This window comes from Leptinotarsa decemlineata, unplaced genomic scaffold (assembly GCF_025532065.1).
Source record: "Leptinotarsa decemlineata unplaced genomic scaffold, Ldec_3_MD MMD2_P_RNA_scaffold_5, whole genome shotgun sequence".
In the NCBI taxonomy this organism is placed as follows: domain Eukaryota; kingdom Metazoa; phylum Arthropoda; class Insecta; order Coleoptera; family Chrysomelidae; genus Leptinotarsa; species Leptinotarsa decemlineata.
Genome location: NW_027412532.1, coordinates 5,153,983 through 5,175,588, shown reverse-complemented (window position 1 = coordinate 5,175,588; position 21,606 = coordinate 5,153,983). Strand labels below are relative to the sequence as shown.

At 37.5% G+C, this 21,606-nt stretch overlaps 3 protein-coding genes across 11 annotated transcripts in view; 2 read left to right on the top strand and 1 right to left on the bottom strand.

Moving 5' to 3' along the window:
* The window catches only part of LOC111509630 (pseudouridylate synthase RPUSD2), a 321,032-nt gene that overhangs the window by 16,691 nt on the left and 282,735 nt on the right, over positions 1-21,606 (bottom strand). For all 9 annotated transcript variants that reach the window (XM_074169320.1, XM_074169317.1, XM_074169319.1 and 6 more), the window contains 3 exons: positions 14,355-14,575; positions 13,638-13,828; positions 10,095-10,322 (listed from right to left, as the gene is read on the bottom strand). In XM_074169320.1, coding sequence (XP_074025421.1) covers positions 10,095-10,322; positions 13,638-13,828; positions 14,355-14,575 — 640 coding nt within the window. The remainder of the gene's footprint in view (positions 1-10,094; positions 10,323-13,637; positions 13,829-14,354; positions 14,576-21,606) is intronic.
* On the top strand, positions 3,617-5,609 carry LOC141479936 (uncharacterized). Its single transcript, XM_074169323.1, has 3 exons — positions 3,617-4,470; positions 4,530-4,751; positions 4,809-5,609. Exons 1-3 carry the CDS (start codon positions 4,300-4,302, stop codon positions 5,433-5,435), a joined length of 1,020 nt encoding a protein of 339 aa, XP_074025424.1. The 5' UTR covers positions 3,617-4,299; the 3' UTR covers positions 5,436-5,609.
* Positions 5,726-8,600, top strand: LOC111509629 (juvenile hormone acid O-methyltransferase). Its single transcript, XM_023165407.2, has 3 exons — positions 5,726-6,136; positions 6,196-6,470; positions 8,152-8,600. Exons 1-3 carry the CDS (start codon positions 5,781-5,783, stop codon positions 8,340-8,342), a joined length of 822 nt encoding a protein of 273 aa, XP_023021175.2. The 5' UTR covers positions 5,726-5,780; the 3' UTR covers positions 8,343-8,600.

Sequence of the window (21,606 nt, the reverse complement as noted above, 5' to 3'; positions counted from 1 at the left end):
GGGAGTTATATGTATAAGTATAGTAGGGAGGGTGATTGTAAGCCCACAGCACTTACGTCACATGTGACCCATTGTATATCTTCCCGAAGAGTTGTCCTCCTAGGTCATCGTCCATCCTGTCCTTTCCAGGAAGGTAGACAGATCACGGGGAGACATTTCCTTTACATCGGCAGGTGTAGGCCAAGACTCGCCGAACACACACTCTCTTTGGCAACCATGAGGTAATTCACGGCGGCCTCCGCGAAAGTTTTGGAAGGTGCAGTGACATTACTTTCATTACGCGGCTTCTTCAACCTTCCTGTGGTTCACCTAGTGGAGGCGTTCAAGTGAGGGCGCTTTCCTGCAGGGGCAGCCGGTTCGTTGCCTTGCCTTGGCGCCCGCCGCAGGTAGCGCCCTTGCTATTGGAGGTGGAGTGGGGGAGGAAGAGGTGGATGCAGTTATAGTTGCTGCCACTCCTGCCTCTTTCCCTTTCTTTCTCCCTTTGGCCTCGGCGCCGCAAATGCGCCGCCTTTGTATTACATCACGAGGTGATCTGCTATGTCCAACCTCATTCCAAGCGGTAGATTGGGGTGGACATTTCTGTTCATCGCCAGCCACCGCCAAAGATTGAGGTGAGCACTGCTTGTCCAGCCTCGGGATTAGTTTTTGTTGTGTCGGTTTTTGTGTTTGGTTCATATATGTGTGTTCCCACGAGTAGCAAGAAAAGAGTTGGTCACCTCTGGCAGAGCCCCGCATTACCAGAGGAAGGCTGATTATAATGAGGTTTCCCCAAGGATCGTTCGTAAACGCATATCACTCTGCGGCCATTCAGCTGTCGGCACGATTCCTTACACCTCAGCTCGGGAGTTATTTCTCTTCAATGCCTCATGATATTCTCTGTTAACTCTTCTGATGTTGTTGATTCTATCTCATACACTTTAGACTTCAAATGACCTCATAGAAAGGAATATACATAAGTGAGTTCTGGAGACTTTGGTAGCCATTGTGAAGGAACTTTTCTGCCAATCCAGCGACCAGGAGAAGGATCATCCAAAAATTGTCGCACTGGAGCTGAATAATGAGGAGGTGCACTATCCTGCTGAAAAACTACTTCGTTTTTGAATATTTATATTCTCCTCAATCGCCCTATTGATGCACGGTGCTCTTCGATTCTCCAACATATCGAAATATTTGTCACTAGTCGAATTACCATCGATAAAAAAGGTCTTACGGTGTGGTCACCTGAAATTCCCGCCCAAACATTTAGAACTCAACCTCATTCACAAGTCAATAAAAAAATTCTCGGACAGTCAAGCGGCGTTGGAAGTTCTTGGCTTCTACCGAGCAACGTTTGAAATGGTAGCAAATTGCCAAAAACGACTCTTCTCGATAGAAAGACTGAACAGATTATCTCTGGTCTGGATTCCTAGCCATACTGGCCTGGAAGGTAATGAAGCTGCTGACTCCCTTGCAAAGGAAGGTGCTTACAAGTAGCTTCATCGGACTAGAAGCTGTCATTGGCATAGCTTCAGGCTTTGCCAAACAAAGATTGAAACACCTGGATGGCAAGAAGATTTATGGACTTATGTCAGAATCTTCCAGGATTAGCTCAATCCAAGGCGTTTATTCCCCCTTCGAAGCTTGATATCAAACAGTTGTGGGACTATAGTAGGGATGAACCACGATGTCTAACAAGCCTTCTTACAGGTCACTGTCAATTGAATCATCATATGCAGAGACTCGGACTGTCGGAAGACAGTGTGTGTCGCCTCTGTTTGCAAGATGATGAAACAGCAGGGTAAATACTTTCTGCCTGCCCCGCTGGGGACCGAATCAGGTTTTTAGAGTTCGGCAGAGCCGGACATCTGACATGTTAACATCTGACCTGACCACTCACCATCGGCTTCGTTAAGAAGCTGGGTTTGGTTGGTCGAGTGTGAATAGGTGTGAGCCACAATAAACCCTTGCGGGTTTGGACCTAACCTAACCTATCCTAACCTAATAATGTAGGAAGAGTTATGAGGACCGATGGAATATTACTTTGTCGCCTTTGATAATGTTGATTGCAGTTGTATACGAAACGTCAGGCATGAATACCTGCAGAATACGGTCGACAAACCAGGTGAATAACCGGCACTATTAAATTTGTTACCTGGTGTGTGGAAGCCAGCATTGTCGTATTGTAGAATAATGCAAAGATTCAGGGTGTGTTTCCAAAATTCATCCAACACTTTTGGCAATCAAATTATTGTTTATGATTCAGCATTGTTTATTTTTCGATCTATTGAAGGGAGTGTGGGGATATTTTCAGTGAAGCCGAAAATAGTATATTGTACAACAAGTGAGAAATATGTCATTTTCTCACGCATTCTATACTGTACTTTTTCTACGATCGCGTTGTTTTCAAGTATTGAAAATCAAAATACATATATAATAAAACTTGTATGTCATTAACTCATTTTTATATTTTATTTAAAATAGTAATTAACAGTTATATTTGAACAATTTTGTAAAGTACTTCCTGGTAGGTCGTATTGTTTCAACATGTTTTCGGTAATTGAAATATTAGTTGAAGTTGATGGGGAAACGTACTGAGCTTCCACAGCATTGTTGTGTTCAGGTTCTAATAGCGCTGGAGACTGAATGGATTCTATTATACTTTTTGAAATTTTCATTTTGTTAGCTATGGAGTTGTCGATATAAGATTCAGCAACATTGCTGGATTTCCAACCCCCATGGCGTTTTATAGTTAAAAGATCTGCCCCTGCATTAACTAAAATAGTCGCAGATGACCTTCGGAAACAGTGGCCAGTATATAATTCAGGGTTCCGTAATTGCAAAACTTTCGCTATTTCTTTCGCCATGGTGCCAAATTTATTTATCCCCACAGGCTGTTTCGTACATTTGCTATTTTTGTAATTTAAAGAAAAAACGTGTTTCATTTGTGCATGGTCGAAGCTTCAATATTTTTTGTAAATTTGGTAGAATTCTCTTGTGACTGTGAAATTTCTAGGAACTTTGGTTTCAGTATCGGGTAATTTCATTAAAAGGGTCGAATTAAGAGCTTCCATCTCATCAATTTTTCATTTTCGAAGTTCATCACAACGGCATGCCCCTGTAAGGTCAATAGCTAAAGCAGCCCGAAATCAAAACCAAACATTAATTTTTCGATAACAATTTAAACATTTTCAATGCATACCTTCATCAGCAAATACTTTTCATCAGGTGCATCTTTTAAAAATTGTTGAATTTCTTCAAGAGTTAATGTTTTAGACTGTTTTGGAGCATATTTTTCAGATTTGCGTTTTGAAAATGCACGTATTTTGATATATCAACACAGTTTTTAATAATTAATGTACTCCTTAGCATCGAGTACTGAGACCATAATGTTGATGATTTCAATCTTCTTGAAAACTCTTCAAACTAAACTAACAAGGTATTCTTGGAACAAGAATTTACCTCGGCTTTCATTTTCCAGTCCATAAAGTTTCTGTAAGCGATTTTATATTTTTCTCTTGATGTGCTTGGTAGCAAATTATTGCAAACATCTAATGCTTTCTCAACAATTTCTGGAGGTGTATTTTCCAACTCTAAATCTTAGTATTCCATTACATTCAATATTTAATAAATCTGAACTGTTTATACTATAACAATCAATAATAAAACAATTTTCGTTGGGTAAGTTGACAGCAATAAATATGCAGTGCTTCGGTTTTGTTGTTATGGAAACGCCGACAATGGGCTTCTTGGATATTGCAAGCGAATCGTCAACGTAGCGTTGTTAACATGGAGAACGTGTCATATCAATCTGACAAGGTACAATTCATGACTGATTTGGGTTATGGTGATAACAGTGAGAAATCATTTCTCACTGAAACGGCGGATATTTCTCACTGCGTGAGAAATAATCTTTCGCTTTGAACGTATGAAAGCGATGTGAGAAGTGGCACATTGTATAGCATCCGCAGAAATAGTTATTTATGTATCAAGGGAATTAGGAGGGCCTTAATTACCGATGGCAAAGTTTGCGTCCCGAGGGCCTCTGGCCCGAGGGACAGCAATTGCCTGAGGTTATTAAGGCTCATTAATTCCCGTGGTACATAGATAATTTCATTTCTGACCGATTTCAATGAAATTTTGTTCATTTTTGAAACGGAAAAATGTACCAATTCATTACCTTCCCGGTATATTTGAATCAGGTACCGTTGATTATAGTAGAGTTTTCTTGTTGCTAGGTTGTTGCTATGTTACTTGTTTATAAACAGAACTTTGTTATCAAGCTGTGTTTGCGGTGAAAACGTGTTTTCTACCCCAAATATAATGGAGGATATTTTGAAAAAAGCTGAACAAGCAAGAGAATCATTAATTCCATCGAAAAGTGAAGCCGTATACCAAAAAGAATACAAGATATATCTGGACTGGCTGACACGGAAAAATGTTATGCCAAAAGATGTCACTGAAACTGTGTTTCTGGCATATTTTCAAGAACTGGTAAGAAATTTTCTATGTTTTTCGGTAGATTTGGTAGTAATTGTGTTTATTCGTTTCAGTCAGAAACGTCTAGTCCAAATTCTTTATGGACTAAATGGTCAATGCTAAAATCGATGGTGACTATACATGAGAAACGAGATATCACCAAGTTCAATGAACTACAGGCTTTTTTGAAACGGAAGAGTAAGAGTTATAAGCCGAAAAAGTCTGCTGTTTTATCTCCTAAAGATGTTATCAGATTCCTAAAGGACGCTCCTAATGATATTCATTTATTGCATAAGGTAATTTTTTTCTTATTTTCCTTTTTGTGTGTATTTATTTCCTTTTTTTTGTTATAGGTTGTTTTGATTATGGGTTATTTTGGAGGATGCAGAAGTCAGGAACTTTTGAATCTGAAGATATCGGATATAGAGGACCGGGATTCCGTTATAGTAGTGAACGTACCGGAAAGTAAAACTGGTGTATCGAAGAAATTTACAGTTGTGGATGAAAAAGGGTTCTCCGCTTTGCCTTTATTAAGACTTTATATGTCTTTGCGTCCTAAAGATATTGAACGATTTTTTTGTACATCTCAGCTAATTGGAAAAAACATGTTTGGGAAAATCCCCAGCAAAATCGCAATGTATTTAGGATTGCCAAACTCATCTTCCTATACGGGACATTGCCTTCGTCGCACTTCTGCTACTGCTCTAGCCAATGCAGGAGCAACTATGACTAACTTGAAAAAACACGGAGGTTGGAAAATTTCCACGGTGGCGGAGGGGTATTTGGAGGATAGCATCGAATTGAGAAATAAAACGGCGCGTATGTTGTCTACTTTGTCATCAGAAGAGGCAGGTACCTCGACTGTAGTGAACAGAAGCTCCAGCCATACAAAAGAAGAAATTGTTTCCAGTGGCGGAAGTAATTTTCAGGGAACATTTCAAAATTGTACATTTATTATTTGTAATGACGTGAATAAATAAAATATGGTTCAGTTTTCATTTCTATTTATTTCTACTTGTGAAAGGTAGAGGGAATTATAAAATCTATAATGTCCCAAGGGAGTTATGACCCTCTTTATTGATAGCGTAACTATGACGATATAAGCTTATAATATCCCGGTCAGAAATAAAACAATTTTCAGACATTACTCCGAAAGGATTGAATCCCGACGGCTGATTTTCAAAATCCACGTTTTTGAAGATGTTGACTAGTGTATTCAATTCAAATTAGACTATGTTAATGCAATCAATATATGCATATTTGGTATTCCCTCACATAAGTATACACGAATGAATATCATCTAAACTGTTAAGACTGCCGTGACGATGGAGGTTTATGGAAAAAGACATTCTCTTCAGCGAAGAGAAGTTTCGCACGCTCTGAACAAATATTTCCATTTATTGAGTTGGAAAGATGGAGAAAAAATTCTAGAAATCTCGCCTGGGGATGGAACTCTCACGATGGACTTGTTGATACCTTTGTTGCCGAAGAACTTCAAGCACTATATTGGAATCAATTACATCGAAGGAGTTACAGACGTAGCGCAAGCCAATTTTCCCAATGACAAATATCCCAAGATAACTTTTGTGAACTGCGATATTCAGGAGGAATTTCCAGGCTATAGTAACGAGTTTGATCATGTTTTCGCTTTACTATGTCTGCACTGGATGTGGAATGTCAGGTATTGTATTGTTCACTTCGATGGAATAAATTCACGGTATTCTTGAGACTTTATTTTAGGACAGCAATCCAGAATATATTCGAGATGATGAAACCAGGTGGTGAAATACTTGCCTCTTTCGCAGAAGTTAGTCCAGTTAGCGATATCTTTCATAACTTATCAAGAAATCCAAAATGGGCTCCATATGGCCATGAAAAACATATATCAACTTTTTTTTATAGTGAAAATCCTTTGAAGGATTGGATACAAACATTTACCGAGGCTGGATTCGTGGATATCAAAACAAGTTGCGAAGAACGAACTATTGAATTCCCCACCGAGAAAAATTTCGAAGGTAAGGATGCTAACAATTCTATTGTCCGTCAATTTCCATTGGAAAAATTATTGCTAGTCATTTTATCCCAATAATGACCTACCAATTCCTTCAAATAGAACTGGTATGGACTGTTGCGAATTGAGTTGAGTAGTCTACAGAGAATTTGAGACAATAATGAAACACACTCATTACGGCAACACACTTGTAAGCTAATACCTAGGCTCTATTTTAACAACATTGATAATCATTACTATTTGGTCATTCCAATAGTTCACATACACAAGTTTCCTAGAAATAACCCACATATTCAAAGTTTCACTCAGTATGAGTTACAGAAGGAAGATAAAAGGTCTAGACATCACTTTTACTGAATTGCACTTAAACAAAAGTTGGTTCACAGATGGATCAAAAAAAACCTTTTTGTTCTGGTGCAGGTGTTTTCAGTCGCAGACCCAGGACAGAGATTGGAAGAATCCAACCTCATACACAAGTCAATAAAAATATTTTCGGACAGTCAAGCGGCGTTGGAAGCGACTCCCCTCGATAGGAAGACTTAACTGATTGTCTCTGGTCTGGATTCCTGGCCATACTGGCCTGGAAGGCAATGAGTCTGCTGACTCCATTGCAAAAGAGGGTGCTGCATGCAGCTTTATCGGACCAAAACCTGTCACAGGTATCGCTTTAGGTTTTGCCAAACAAAGATTTATGGACTTCTGGCAGATTCTTCCAGGATTGGCTCACTCTAAGGCTTTTATTCACCCTTGCTTGATACCGTACAGTTATTGGACTACAGTAGGGATGAACTACGATGTCTAACAGGCCTTCTTACAGGTCACTGTCATTCTAATCAGCATATGCAGAGACTCGGACTATTGAAAGACAGTGTGTGTGTCACCTCTGTTTGGAAAATGATGAAACAGCAGAGCACATACTTTGTGCCTGCCCCGCTGGGGACCGAATCAGGTTTTCAGAGTTCGACAGAAAAGTACTCTTACCATCTGTCCTGATAGACCACACACCATACAAACTAATCGGCTTCGTTAAGAAGCTAGGTTAATTTGGTCGAATGTGAATAGGTGTGAGCCACAATGAACCCTTGTTGGTCGCGGTGGAGGGTTGAATTGACCCACTCACTTAGGAGCTAACCTAACCTAATTTTAGGAGCCTTCAGTGACATAATCGCATTTCATGAAAAAATCAAATAATTCATGACATTGCTATTTTCCTAATTTTCAAAAACTCATCACTACCTATTCAACTTTTTTCATTTTCATTGTCAACTTCACTGAAGAATCTTTTTGCAATTATTTTGATTAATTCAAATGTACCGCCTAATCACAGCTGCAATGGCGGAAGATCTACCAAATCTTGAAACGTTCCTCCAGAGTACTGTTGATACACGTATTCACTCTGTGTGACATTTCTATAATTACAATTCTATGCTCCATGAACACTTTATTACAATTCACACTTTACATTGACATGACAACTGACAGTTGACTTGGACATGTCCTCCATGAAACTAACCAAACTGTTTTAAAAAATGTCATGACAATTTATCTACGTTTATATTACTCATCCAGTGCTTTTCATGTGTTCAAATCTTTTATACACCTTATTGCACCATACAATTCCTAAAAAAAACAATCAAAGTCTCAGAAGCCCATCCAACCTAATCGCTGTTTCTTATATATTTCAGAAGTCTTCCTTGCAATAGACCCAATTTTTAGAAAGATACCCGCCGAGAAGAAAGAAGAATACTTGAAGGATTATTTTGAAGAAATAAGAAGGGGCAAGATGAACTACGTAGAGTACAGCAACGAACTTGGGAAATCTGTTCACAAAACAACCTTCATCTGTGTTTTTCTGATCGCGAAGAAGCCTTCCTAATTGTTCGAACAGTATCTTTAGAAAAGTGTCTAATAACCGACAATACAACACATTTCTTGGGATCGATTTTCATTTGGAACTGTCCGTATTTATATGAAATAGTTACCGATTTCTCTACAAACACAAGTTTTTGGTACCTTCAGGAAAATACTGAAGAATAGCGTTACAGTAAACTGTTTTGAGGAAAGCTCCAGTCAATTTATCATCATTCGCAACAAACTTATTGCGTAATATAATCAAATAAACTCTTATTTTCAATTCTTTGTGATTTTTCATCCTTCCATCTAGTCTGTTACTAGCAGTTCCTTTCACTGAACAAAACATCCAAATGGTGGGATGGATTATGTTGTAGATAATCAGAAAAGTACTCTAACTGAGCACATTTATGAAGTCAACGTAGAAAAACATTTTCTTGTCGTATTTTGGTTTATTTGCTTACTCAAATGTTTAAAAGCCAGTATGTCGACATCAACCACTCCCCTGACCTGCCCCAAACCTAAAAAAACTATAAACTCGACAGTGTTACCAACATATATCACCAACAACCATAGAGTATGTTAAGTTTATTAGAATATGATATAACATTTCTCAGTTTTGGTATTGCACTGATACCTTCCAATATATTGCTTTACTGACAACAGCACACTAGTTTCATCATTCCATCTGGATTCTTGGACATCGGCTGTGGATGCACATCTTCACCGTCAGCAGGAGGTTGCATATCCTAATGAGGATCTAGAAGTTATTGAATTGGTGTGAAAGTAACCAGGTTCAATTCAATGCCACAAAAACCCTGGCATCGGTTTTCTCCAAAAAGATAAATGTCTCCGAACCGGATATAATAATGTAAGGACAGACAGTTCCGCTTTCTGCTTCAATGAGTTTGTTCGTGGTCAAAATGGACACGAATATGTCTTGGCACAATCATGCCGCTGGAATTGCAATGGCTCCTTCTCAAAAGTTTGGAACTCTGTTCCGAACCAGAAAACTGTAAACACCTCAGCAACTTTTGATGCTTTATAAAGCTTAAATCTGACCTCATTTGAAATATTGTTTTCATGTATGGAGATCCACCTCTGAACATACCCTGAAGCTGCTGGATTTCATCCAGAAAAGAGCTATACGCCTGATTGGAGATGCGACTTTGCAACCTTGATAGTCTGGAACATTGAAGGGAAGTGTTCAAGTGACTTGGCACATTTGATTCCACTAAGAGCGATACATATAAAAAATACGCTACGGACTCTGGTTGCTCATTGTTTTGAGGTTTAACTCAGTACACTTCGAACTCCACTGTTCAAGAACTCTGTCATTTGAAAAACTGCGTTTATATGGAATAAACTTACCGAGAACGTTTTTGTAAATGTATATAATCTCCAGCGATTCAAATCCAATGTGAATCGCTGTGTTCTGTCCTTAAAAAATTGAGTGGTGTACTAGCTGTACCTTTTGGCCAAGAGGTGACCAAGAGGCAAAGAGAGATAGAGTTGGAAAACTCTTGAGATTCGTTTTTCCTTGGTTCAACAAATGTACTTAAACAATTCGAATTGAATTATTGATGTTCAATGAAAAGGAACACAAAGTAGAATTAACTTCATTACAATTCTCATACAAACTCATACAAGCTAGCTGATAATTTATGGAAGTGAATGCGAAATGAATAGGTGTGAATTGTTCAGTGAAAATGTTTCTGGAAAGACGAAAATGACATTGAAAAAACATAAATAATATCAATGAATATATTTTTCTCACCTTTAGGCACTATAGGTCCGACCAAAGAGTCATCTAAATCTGACTTTCTAGAATTGAACATAGACAGTTCACTGTCTCCATCCATTCCCAGCCAGTTCTCAGCGTTGTGGATGTGAATCAGATCTCTGACTAGTTCTTCGTCTGTTTTACCTCCGAGGTCTCCACCCTTTCCTTTCAAGGGACCAAATACCTCGTGGTTGTAAAGAGGATCGTTGACCACCGGATGACCTACAAAAAATAGCTCAGTATCATACAATTATTATCAGGTATACAATGTTCTCCTGAAATCAGACAGAAACAGGGAAACAGTGAAGGATATTTTTCTTGTCATAGATTTTAAATTCACTTCTTCACCCTCTCAATTAGAATTTTGGATGACAAACCTTACTAGAAATACTGCACAAAAAGAAAAAAAAATAACATTTTTCAAAAGTCTGAAATGTATTTCCATACAAAAAATGGTTTGAAAATAAATATATTTTCAATAATAATAATTAATGGTCTTTATTTTACGTGGCGGAGTTTAGTAAAGCGCTATTTTTCTACTCAACCACGTTTGAAAAAAAAAACAATAAAAAATGACATATAATGAAATAATTTTAGGACATCAGTGAAATGAAATACAAATTGCTCAGTTAACAGAGATATGAACTGTTTACTGAGCAATTCAATTTTGAATTCACTTTTGAAGAGAGAGAGAAAGAGAATATTTATTCATTTTTGGTTTTAACAGTATATGTTACAAAGTGATATAATTATATAATAGGGTCCCTGTTATAGGCTCATGCCTCTTCGGGTTGGTCTACTTTACAAATTAATTAAAATTAAAATTATAGGAGTTAATAATCTGAGCGCAGGATGTGCTTAAATTAATAAAAACATGGTGTAAGGATCAATCCCAAGAAGATTGAGTTGTTCCTTTTCACCAGGAAAAGAAGTTTATCAGTCTCAAAACCTCCCGAAATCTTCAAAAGCAAAGTAAACTTCTCTGAAGAGGTGAAATACCTTGGTACTATCCTCTACAGGAAGCTCACCTACATGGAACTCTCACCTACAGAGTAGAGCAAAAAGAGCATATGTGACATATGAGCAATGTCGGACGACAGTGGGACGCGCATGGGGTCTTTCACACCGTGTGCGTCACCTGGATCTACACTGCAATAATAAGATCTATGTTAATGCACAGAGTCATTGCATGGGGACCGAAAGTTCTACAAGCAACGGCCATCCAAAAATTATATCAAATACAGCGACTGGCTTGTTTAAACATCACAGGAGCCATGAGAACAACACCAACCGCGGCAATGGAATTAATTACGGGTCTGACCCCTCTGGATCTGTACGTTAAGGAGGTTGGGTTAATGGTCATGTTACGATTGCGCACGGCTGGTGTAAACCTCGAAGTAGGAATAGGTCAATTGAGGCTGAGTCTATGGCGAAAAACGCTTACTGCGCAACCTCTGCTGCAGGCAACCAGTGATACAATTGAACCCAGGTTTGTGTTTAATAAACCCTACAAAATACAAATGAAACAGAACATAGTCAGATGCTACAAATGCAATACGCATATATACAGACGGCTCAAAAACCATAGAAGGCTCAGGATGTGGAGTGTACTCCAGATCACTAAGCCTAAGGATGTAGTGGGGAATGGAAAAAAATACCAACGTGGTCCAAACAGAACTGGCTGGTATCTCAATCGCTACAAAAGAAATAACCAGAAAAAGAATTTCCGGCAGAAACATAGATAATAACATTATCCTAAGGTGGGTTAAAAGGCATGACAGGTAATCGCATTGCCGACTCTTTAGTCAAGGAAGCGGCTAGATTAAGAATTTTAGGACCCAGTGACCTGATGACTTCGACAATTGCAGAACTAGCCAAATTTTACACCCATGCTTAATCCCTAAAGACATGGGATGGAATGAAATGATGCAATCTTGCCAGGATCACCCTGGGCGACCCTGGAAAGCTGGCGCCGAAGAAATATCTGGCGATGACCAGGAAAAATCTACGGTTAACAGTAGGATTTCTGACTGGCCACTGTCAACCAAGGAAACACCTTCATAATATGGGGCTAGTGGATGCAGGATGTGTGAACAGGAAGATGAGACTGTCAGGCATGTCCTAGGAGTGTCCGGAGTTATCGTCTTTAAGAGAGTGTGTGTTTGGCGAGTCTTGGCCTACACCTGCCGATATAAAAGAGATGTCTCCCAGTGACCTGTCCACCTTCCTGGAAAAGACAGGTTGGACGATGACCTAGGAGGACAACTCCTCGGGAGGATGTACAATGGGTCACATATGGCCTAAGTGCTATGGGCTTACACTAACCCTCCCTACTCTACAGATACATAATCTGGTGAGGGTGCTGATGGCAGCTTCTCACTTTTGAATAGCGGTAGTGATAAATTTTTCAAAGACTCATTGAATGAGTTATACATTGTTACAGTATGATACGTGAAGGATCATTCATAGATAGTGCTGTTAGGATTGGGAATGTCAAAATAATGATCAATTCTAAGGTTTCATGGATGTATTTAATGTCTGAAAAAAAGTTTTTTTAACCAAATAAGTTGTTGTTTTTTTTTGTATCAGTTTGTCAATGAAACAAGCGAAATGCAAGTCTTTTCTGTTTTGCATTTTTAACCAATTCAATTGATTGATTGAAGGGGTCACATAATCTCTGAAATTGAGCCTGGATATTAGTCTAATGCAGGCGTTTTGTACTTTCTGGATTCTTGCAGATGCTGAGGAATCGAGAGAAGTGTCATGGATGACATCGCAATAATTAAACATAGATAGAGTAAGTACGTCTGAAAGGGTAATTTTGAGTGACCTACTGAAATAGTGTATGTTTGAATACAGATGTTTCAGTATACCGTAAGAACTTTGAATAGGAGTATTGACTTGATGAACAAATCTTGGGTTATAGTCTATATGAAGTCCTGAGCATTTTATTTTGTCAGTCAATTCAACAGAATGTTCATCAATATGAAAATGGGTATTATCTATGACCCTTCCACAATCTTTGGATTCCCCAAAAATTATTGAAGATCATTTACTAGTATTGTAGTTCAGGAAGTGGTGCTTGAAAATCTGAACAAGACTTTTTATACCATTATTGCGCGATGTTTCGTGATCATTATCGGAGCAGCGCAAGTTAGTGTCTTCTGCATATGTATGAATGTTGAAGAACTTAAGAACATTAGAGAAGTCAGATATGTAAATAATTAAGAGCAGCGGGGCGAGAATTGAACCTGGCGTGGCTCCATGACGTACATTCATATTATCAGAGTATCAGACCATCAGAATATTTAAACTTTCATTATTTCTTTATCAAGTTTTTACCTTTTTTGACATCGTTCACCTTCAAAAAACAGACTCAAAATACACATTCGATACTGAAGCAACCTTGATTTACTCTTTCAATTTTTGATTTCACTGAATCCTTATGTATTAATAACCTGTTCTGTAACTATTCTATCCCTCCGTGATTCATCAACATTATTATTTATAGATGTAATTCTTTGGATCACAACTCACCCAAATATTGCAAATGCACCCTTATCTGATGCATCCTTCCTGTTTTGGGTTTACACAAAATTATACTAGTTTTTCCATTGTAGCCTAGTTTTTGGAAGAGGGTTGTACAATCCTTGCCCTTTGGAGAAACCTTGCAGACCCCAATTTTGTAACTAACCACCTCTATAGGTTGATTACATTCAATTACTTCACTGAAAAACAAAAACGAAATGAATATGGGGTTTTACTTGAAGTAAATGTTCACATATAGTAAGGGGGCATACGTGAAGGTTTGCTGTAAATTATTTAAAAAACAATTCGTTCAGGCCAGATGGGGTAATGACGAGTAAGTTGTGTCTCGTTCGATTCAGCCTTGTTCGAGGAATGATACTCTGAAATTATTTCGATTTTCAATTATGGAAAATCATCGACTTCGTGTTGCACTGACGGGATGCCAAATAGGTGATGGATGTCAGTCCATAAACCTACAGTGTAGGAAAGTTGAGACTGACCTGAACGAATTGTTCCTTCAGAAAATTTGAAGTAAATGTTCATTCACATTATAGAACTATGCAAAAATAAAAAAATGTATGATAGTTGAACTGATTATAAATCATGGTTGCTTTGTAAGTAGAGTTTTCTTATACTCATTAGCTAAACAGAATGCTATTGTAAAACTGTACACTATCGTTTTTGGTTCCAAATGAATGGGTAAAAACCTCTTCAATTTGTACTCACTCGGGAAATTCCCCTTCAACTCTACAAACATACTCCTTCAAAACAAGCCTATTCCTGATTTGGTGTTCCATTTGCCTAGCCTTTTTGGGAGTTCTTCCAAAAAGCAAAAGGCCACTGGTTAGTCGGTCCAGCCTGTGAATTGTGCGGAGGTTCTTCAGGTTGTACTCCTTTGCGAGGATGAAGACGACCGTGTTGTGCCTGTACCTTCCACAAGGATGAACCTATAACAGTTGGGGTTGAATATTGACTATTGGTGAAAGTGGAATTCATTTTGATTCCGATAAGCACTGATACCATTTGTTGAAATTGAGCATTTGCCTATTTATGCCTCACTGCTGCCGCAAAATACAATAACATGCATATACAGTGGAACATTCCAGAATAACAAACAGTGCAAAGGAGGGAAAATGGAAAAGGGAGGGGAACTCAGCGGAAGAAATATAAAGAGAAACTATAAAGAGAGAGCCAGAGAAGGATGAAATGGAAAGTCTACAGTGTAGTATATGTGAAAAGAGAATTAAAACTTTCTATGTTTTTTACCACTTTCATTTGTAACTAACGTTATTGCAGTTTCGTCCTATAAAAACATATTCAAACTAACACATTGAACTAAAAATGATTGATTACATTAGCCCTTATATAACACCACTGTAGGTATATTACAGGTACTTAGTTCAATTGAGTACCTGAATTTTGTTTACTTGTGACAATGTGGATACCCTGATTTGAAAACAGGTTGTATCCGCAATGTTTATGCTTATGAATTCCAAATAATTGAGTTTGCAACCCTTCCTTGCATAGTGAAGAAATGCGTTTATGTGGAATCCTTGAAAAAACTTGTGATAATGGAAAAGAAAGAAAATTCTGAAAGTGATTATTGGTCAACAGAAACAACAACAATCGACCTCTAAAAGTGACGTGATCTGTTTGGGTTCTATCTTGACCAGATGGTGATACAAATCGCGCAGTAGTAGCAGTGTCAGCTGTTCAAGGTATCGTTATAAATTTGAGCAAACACAAAATTACCTTATGCGATATTTTTTGAATTTTTTCAAATAGCAACTTCAAAAACAACATATATTTCCCATCCCCCGAATAGAATAAATATTGTATTGTATGGAATTATCGTTCAACATGAGTTTCAGGTATGTGCTGTGTATCCATGCAATTCGGTTTCAAGTTGTAAATTCAAATTTAGACGTGAGAGAGCAAATACAATTTATATTCGTAACAATGAAAAGCTATCGGTTTGGAAATCGCATTTCAACCTTTAGCGAGAAAACATTCCAATATCCTATTTCGAATGATATACCTATTATACAGGATTAGTTCGAATAAGAAAGTATGTTCATCAATAGAAAATCACTTGTTCTTTATAGGAATCGCTAATTTTATCTGCCAAGAAAATTATGCTATTCAATAGGCTTACAGAAGTTTCTGGAAGTACGGACTTTTACTCCCTCGAGAGCGAAATAATGAATTGTCCCTGAGGAAGGGGTGAATAAAATAATACATTCGAAATGATTCTGAATTATGCTACTTTAAAACTTTTCAAAACTTGCTCAATGTTAATATATTGTTGTAGTAGATGAAAAAAAATTATATGGCATTCATTGTAAAAGTGGAAAAAATATTTGTCAACAGAATGTCTCGTTTGAGAGAGAGAGAGAGAGAGAGAGAGAGAGAGAGAGAGAAAGAGAGAGAGAGAGAGCTGATAAATAAAAAAATTAAAAAACATTATTAACAAAAAATCAAAAATAAAAATTAAAAGAAGTTATGTCACAATGAATCTATTGTTAGTATCCACAATCGTCTTGGGGTGGATTGTGGATACTAACAAGAAACGTGACATAACTTGGTTTGAAATCTTATAATTTTTATTTTTAATTTTTTGTTAATATTTTTTAATTTTTCAGTTTTTATTAATATTTCATTTTTTTTATTCTTTATTGGTTTGGTTGTTGCTTGTATGTTATTTCTTTGTAATTTCAGTTTTTTGTTTAATAAAATTGTTATTTTCGGTTGATCTTATTAATTTTTATAATTTTTTTTCAGGGTTTTCAAATCAATTTATATTATATTAGACAATGAAAGTCCAAACTGATGAAATACACCACGAAACATTGTCAAACACCTTCAAACAAATCGGGTAAACGTGTTGGCCAACCTACCGGCTCTATTATAACAATCAATTCAATTCAATTCAAATTGATCATCAACCACAAAAGTGATATAAGAATGATGGTGTTTATGGAACCGTATGGTTCCATAACACTATCTCTAAGAGAAAGTACGTAGTATCTTATTGGAAATGAGGTAATTTTCCGGTAGAGAAAAATTCTCATTCATGTTCCATGATTCAGGTTTAGATATAAAAGGTGTATTCATTATTGACTCAAACGTTTTTTGAAAATTGAGACCTCAACAATAATGTGGCCTTCATTATCGTCGATTGCACAGCCTCTTAAGGCATACCATATTTGAAGATTTGCACCTTAAAATTTACAAAACCGCGACAAATGTTCCACTAGACAGAAGTTTTTTCAGGCGTATTCAGTGCAAACTATGTCAATTTCTACATTGCGCTTCTTATGAATTATAGAAATTTGAAAATAATGAGTTTTACTATCCACCTAATAAAGTTTAACGATGTTTGGCAACAGACTAATTGAATTGAAGATATAATGGACACAAAATTTAACATAAGTTGCAAACTTTTAAAAACACAGAGTATTGAACTTTTTTCTCCCAAATGTAAACGGGGTAATCATGGTTGACCTCATCCACTCTTCCAAAAGATAGTTCGCAAATGTTGACTTGCTATTCTGATTCAATAAACAACGTCTATGTTCTTTCAATCTTTTGGAGATTTTTTTTCCGTTTTGCCAACATACTGTTTAGTAGAAGAACCTCCAAGTCAAACTATATACTTCCGAACTATTCGACACTGTTTTTTTTTAGTTCTTGATAGATTTGTTCCAATTATTATTTACTCTGTACACTGTGAACCGTTTTATACACAAATATTCACAAAAATCTTAACCAAACTTAACAATAGTTGGTTTCCTGATGAAGATTGAAGTTGGTCTTGATTGTTTTGCAAAAATTATCGACTTGAAAATCCGTTGGTCCTCATTCAGAATTGAGATGGATTTTTTGCGAGGATCATTTAAATTGTGATTTTGGGCTCACCATTTCACAAACAAGCAACGAATAATGGATACATACAAACAATGAATAAAAATAATGCATTCTATGAAGTAAAAAAATATGCCTGTATGTGAAAAATCAAGATAGTTTGAATTAATAAAGCCGATATCATTGTTTATAGGTGACACCATGTGTTCGAGATTCACAATACCTAATGCTGAAGGTTCTTTTGAATCGCTGGAGTTTAAATTCATTTGAAAATACGTTCTCAGGAAGTTCATTCCACATAAACGCAGTTCTCCAGATGAAGTAGCTCGCAAACAGTGGAGTTCTAGGTGTACTGAGTTGAACCTCAAAACGATGAGCAGCCACAGTCCGACGCGTATTTCTGATATGTACCGCTCTTGGTGGAATCAAATGTGCCAAGTCACTTGAACACCTTCCGTGAAAGTATCTGTAGAAGAGACAAATCTCCAACCTTTCTTCGATATTCCAGGCTATCAAGGTTGCACGTGATGTTATCGTCTCCAATCAGACAGATGGCTCTTTTCTGGATGGAATCCAGGAACTACGGGTTATTTTTGGGGGCAGACCTCATACATCAGAACAATACTCCAAAGAAAGTCAGATCTCAGCTTTATAAAGCATCAAAAGTTGCTAAAGTGTGTACAGTTTACAGTTTTCTGGTTCGGATCCGTGTTCCAAGCTTTTGAGAGACAGCCTTTGCAATTTCAGCGAAATGAATGAGCCAAGATACATTGGTGTCCATTTCAACCCTCAACAAACTTATCGAAGCGAAAAGCGTAATTGTCTGACCTGTTCAATATCGCTAATAGTCGTTATTCTCTTAAATGTACATAGTTAACAAGGTAGCCTTTTTAAGAGACGCTTCCGTTGTAGATGTCTATTTAGGATTATCATTCAATAATACTTTTATGTTTCATAACTGTCGTTTCATGGGAAATGAATGGCAAATATAATATTTTGCTGAAGGTTATCGTCACCAGTTTATGGCGGAACCATGCCTAATGTGACAAAACGATCATGTTTGTCGTTAAAGCTTTTAGAATTTTCGGATATGAATTCTGTTTCTGGCGTAGAAATGGATATAAAGATTGTTGAATGAAATTATCCGTATGGAGGTGATTATAATCGGGAGGAATGGGATATAGAAAGGTTAAAGTATCAGATTTGAAAGTTTTTAAAACATATTCTCCCTCATTACACTTGAGCAGATTCTTCATCAATTCAGCTTTGTTTATTTTTCAGATTGTGAAAGGTGAAATGCAAAAACAGCAATGAACAACTCATTCACAAAAAAAGAATATGTGTAACACTATTCTTATCCCTATCCTATCCCTTTCAGGACCATATTATTAACGTGGAAGGTCTTGGATTTTCCAAAAAGAAACTTGCGTGTTTCGTTCTGATTTGATGGAAATCACTTAGATCGTTGTAATAACACGAAACCAAATTAATGTATTATATGTTTTAGATGGTGATGTTAGTTAATAGTCAGGCTCACGAATGAAACAGGTGAAAAAACTTTGGAATTGATAGAACAAATAACCCACACGAATGGGTTAACTCATAGATTATTCAAAACAAATTCACAGTGGCTACATTTTATATCGGAATTCTTGGAATGCATTTTGTCATTCAAATATTGTATCGCACCCTGGCAAAACTTCTTGAAAGACCCTATCTGAAAAAAACATGTAAATTATACAGTGATAATGAAGTTGTCTCCACATCCTTTTTTATTTTGGAAAAATCACTATCAACTTCAAGTTTTAGTTAGCTAAAATGTTCAGATAGGTAGTCTGTTTCCTGAATTGTGGTGGGGTGTGCTAAAATCAGTTCACAACTTTTTTGTGGTTAGGTTAGACCCACTCAAAAGTGAGTGGGTCTATTCCGCAATCCGCAAGGGTTTATTGTGGCTCACACCTATTACACTCGACCAAATAAACCCAGCTTTTTAACGAAGCCGATTAGTAGCGGGAAATTTTTTAAGAGATATAGTATTTGATTTTCAGAACAACACAAAAAACTTGAAAAAATAATGAAATCTTTATTGGAATCGATAGAACGATAAATATAATTGAATGTTTGAAGATGACTTCATGCAAATGTTGTCCGCGGCTCCGCTTTAGATGGCCCATGCGCAAGGCCTAATTTTGGCACACTCTCTCTAACATATCGACCGGTATTTCACGTATAAATGCTTCAATATTGGCTTCCAGAGCGTCAGTCATTGCTGGTTTATTCCTGTAGACATGACCTCACAAGAAATAATCCAAAGGCGTTAAATCACCTAAGCGGCCAATTGACTGGCCCCAAACGTGAGATAAACTGTTCACCGATGGCGGCTCTTAATTGGGCCATTGTTTCGCGTGCCGTGTGGCATGTGGCAGCGTTTTGTTGAAACAACATGTCAGGCATGTCCAATTCTTCCAATTTGGGCAACAAAAAGTCGCCAATCATCAGACGGTAGTGCTCGCCATTTACAGTAACGTTCCGGCCATTGTCGTCTTGAAAGAAGTACGGCCCGATGATACACCAAACAGTGACTTTTTCGGGATGCATCGGTAGCTCTTGCAATGCTTTGTGGCTGGTCTTCTCTCTAGATGCGCTAATTTTGCTTGTTAACGTATCCATTCAACTAGAAATGAGCCTCGTCGCTGAACACAACTTTTCGATAAAAATGTGGATCTTTCTCCAAATTTGCCAGCGCCCATTCATCAAATGTTAGACATTGTGGGCGGTCGTGTGGCTTCAATTCTTACACCAGCTGTATCTTATAAGGTTTTACACCCAAATCCTTTCGCAAAATTTTCCACGTAGTGGAGGAACAGAGGCCTAATTGCTGCAAACGGCGGCTAATCGACATTTCACGGTCATCACGAACACTGGCGAATACAGCCGCAATATTTTCTTCGGACCTCACTCTACGTGAGCGTGTTAGTGATTTAATGTCCAATAATGTAAATTGGGTTCGAAATTTGATCACAAGCTTCCGAATAGCTCCCTCAGTAGGCCGAAGAAACTGCCTATAAACCGAGCATGAATTTTGATAATGAAATTCAATAATTTGTAAGAGTTGTTCATTCGTGAGTCGATTCATGGTTGAATTATAGACCAAACCGAACAACTCATTATATATGGTGAGTGGTCTTTCAGGTTAGAGAGTACGGCTCTGTCAAAAAATCTAAAAACCTGATTCGGTCTCCAGCGGGGCAGGCACAAAGTATGTGCTCTGCTGTTTCCAAACAGAGGCGACACACACTGTCTTCCGACAGTCCTAGTCTCTGCATATGAAGATTCAAATGACAGTGACCTTTAAGAAGGCCTGTTAGATATCGTAGTTCATCTTCTGCTGTAGTCCCACAACTATTTGATATCAAGCTTCGAAGGGTGAATTGAGCTAATCCTGGAAGATTCTGCCATAAGTCCATAAATCTTCTTGCCATCCAGGTGTTCCAATCTTTGTTTGGCAAAGCCTGAAGCTATGCCAATGACAGCTTCTAGTCCGATGAAGCTGCTTGTAAGCACCTTCCTTCGCAAGGGAGTCATCAGCCTTATTGCTTTCCAGGCCAGTATGGTCAGGAATACAGACCAAAGACAATCGGTTAAGTCTTCCTATCAAAGAGAGTCGTTTTTGATATTTTGCTACCAATTCAGACGTTGTTCGGTAGAAGCCAAGAGCTTTCAACGCCGCTTGATTATCCGAGATTAGTTTTATTGACTTGTGAATGAGGTTGGATTCACCTTTTTCTGGTGTACTGTTTCGAACCTTTGGTGTAAAGTAAAGTAAAATAAATTAAAGTTTATTAAGTAAACTGTGAATAACTTACACGAGTAGCAGGTCAGTAACAGTATAGCGATGGACTAGTGAAGTGTGGGGTTCATGTATTCTTCTATTGAATATAAGCAACGTTCAGTGAATATTTTTTTTTTAATTTTTTTCTTGAAAAGATACGTGCTGAGCTTTGTTAGGCCTTCATTAAGTTTATTGTACAAATTCAAGTTGGGAGACTTGGAAGAAGACATTTTCAGTCTGAACCTGTTTGACCTCACCTGACTATTATTTCAGGTGGGATAG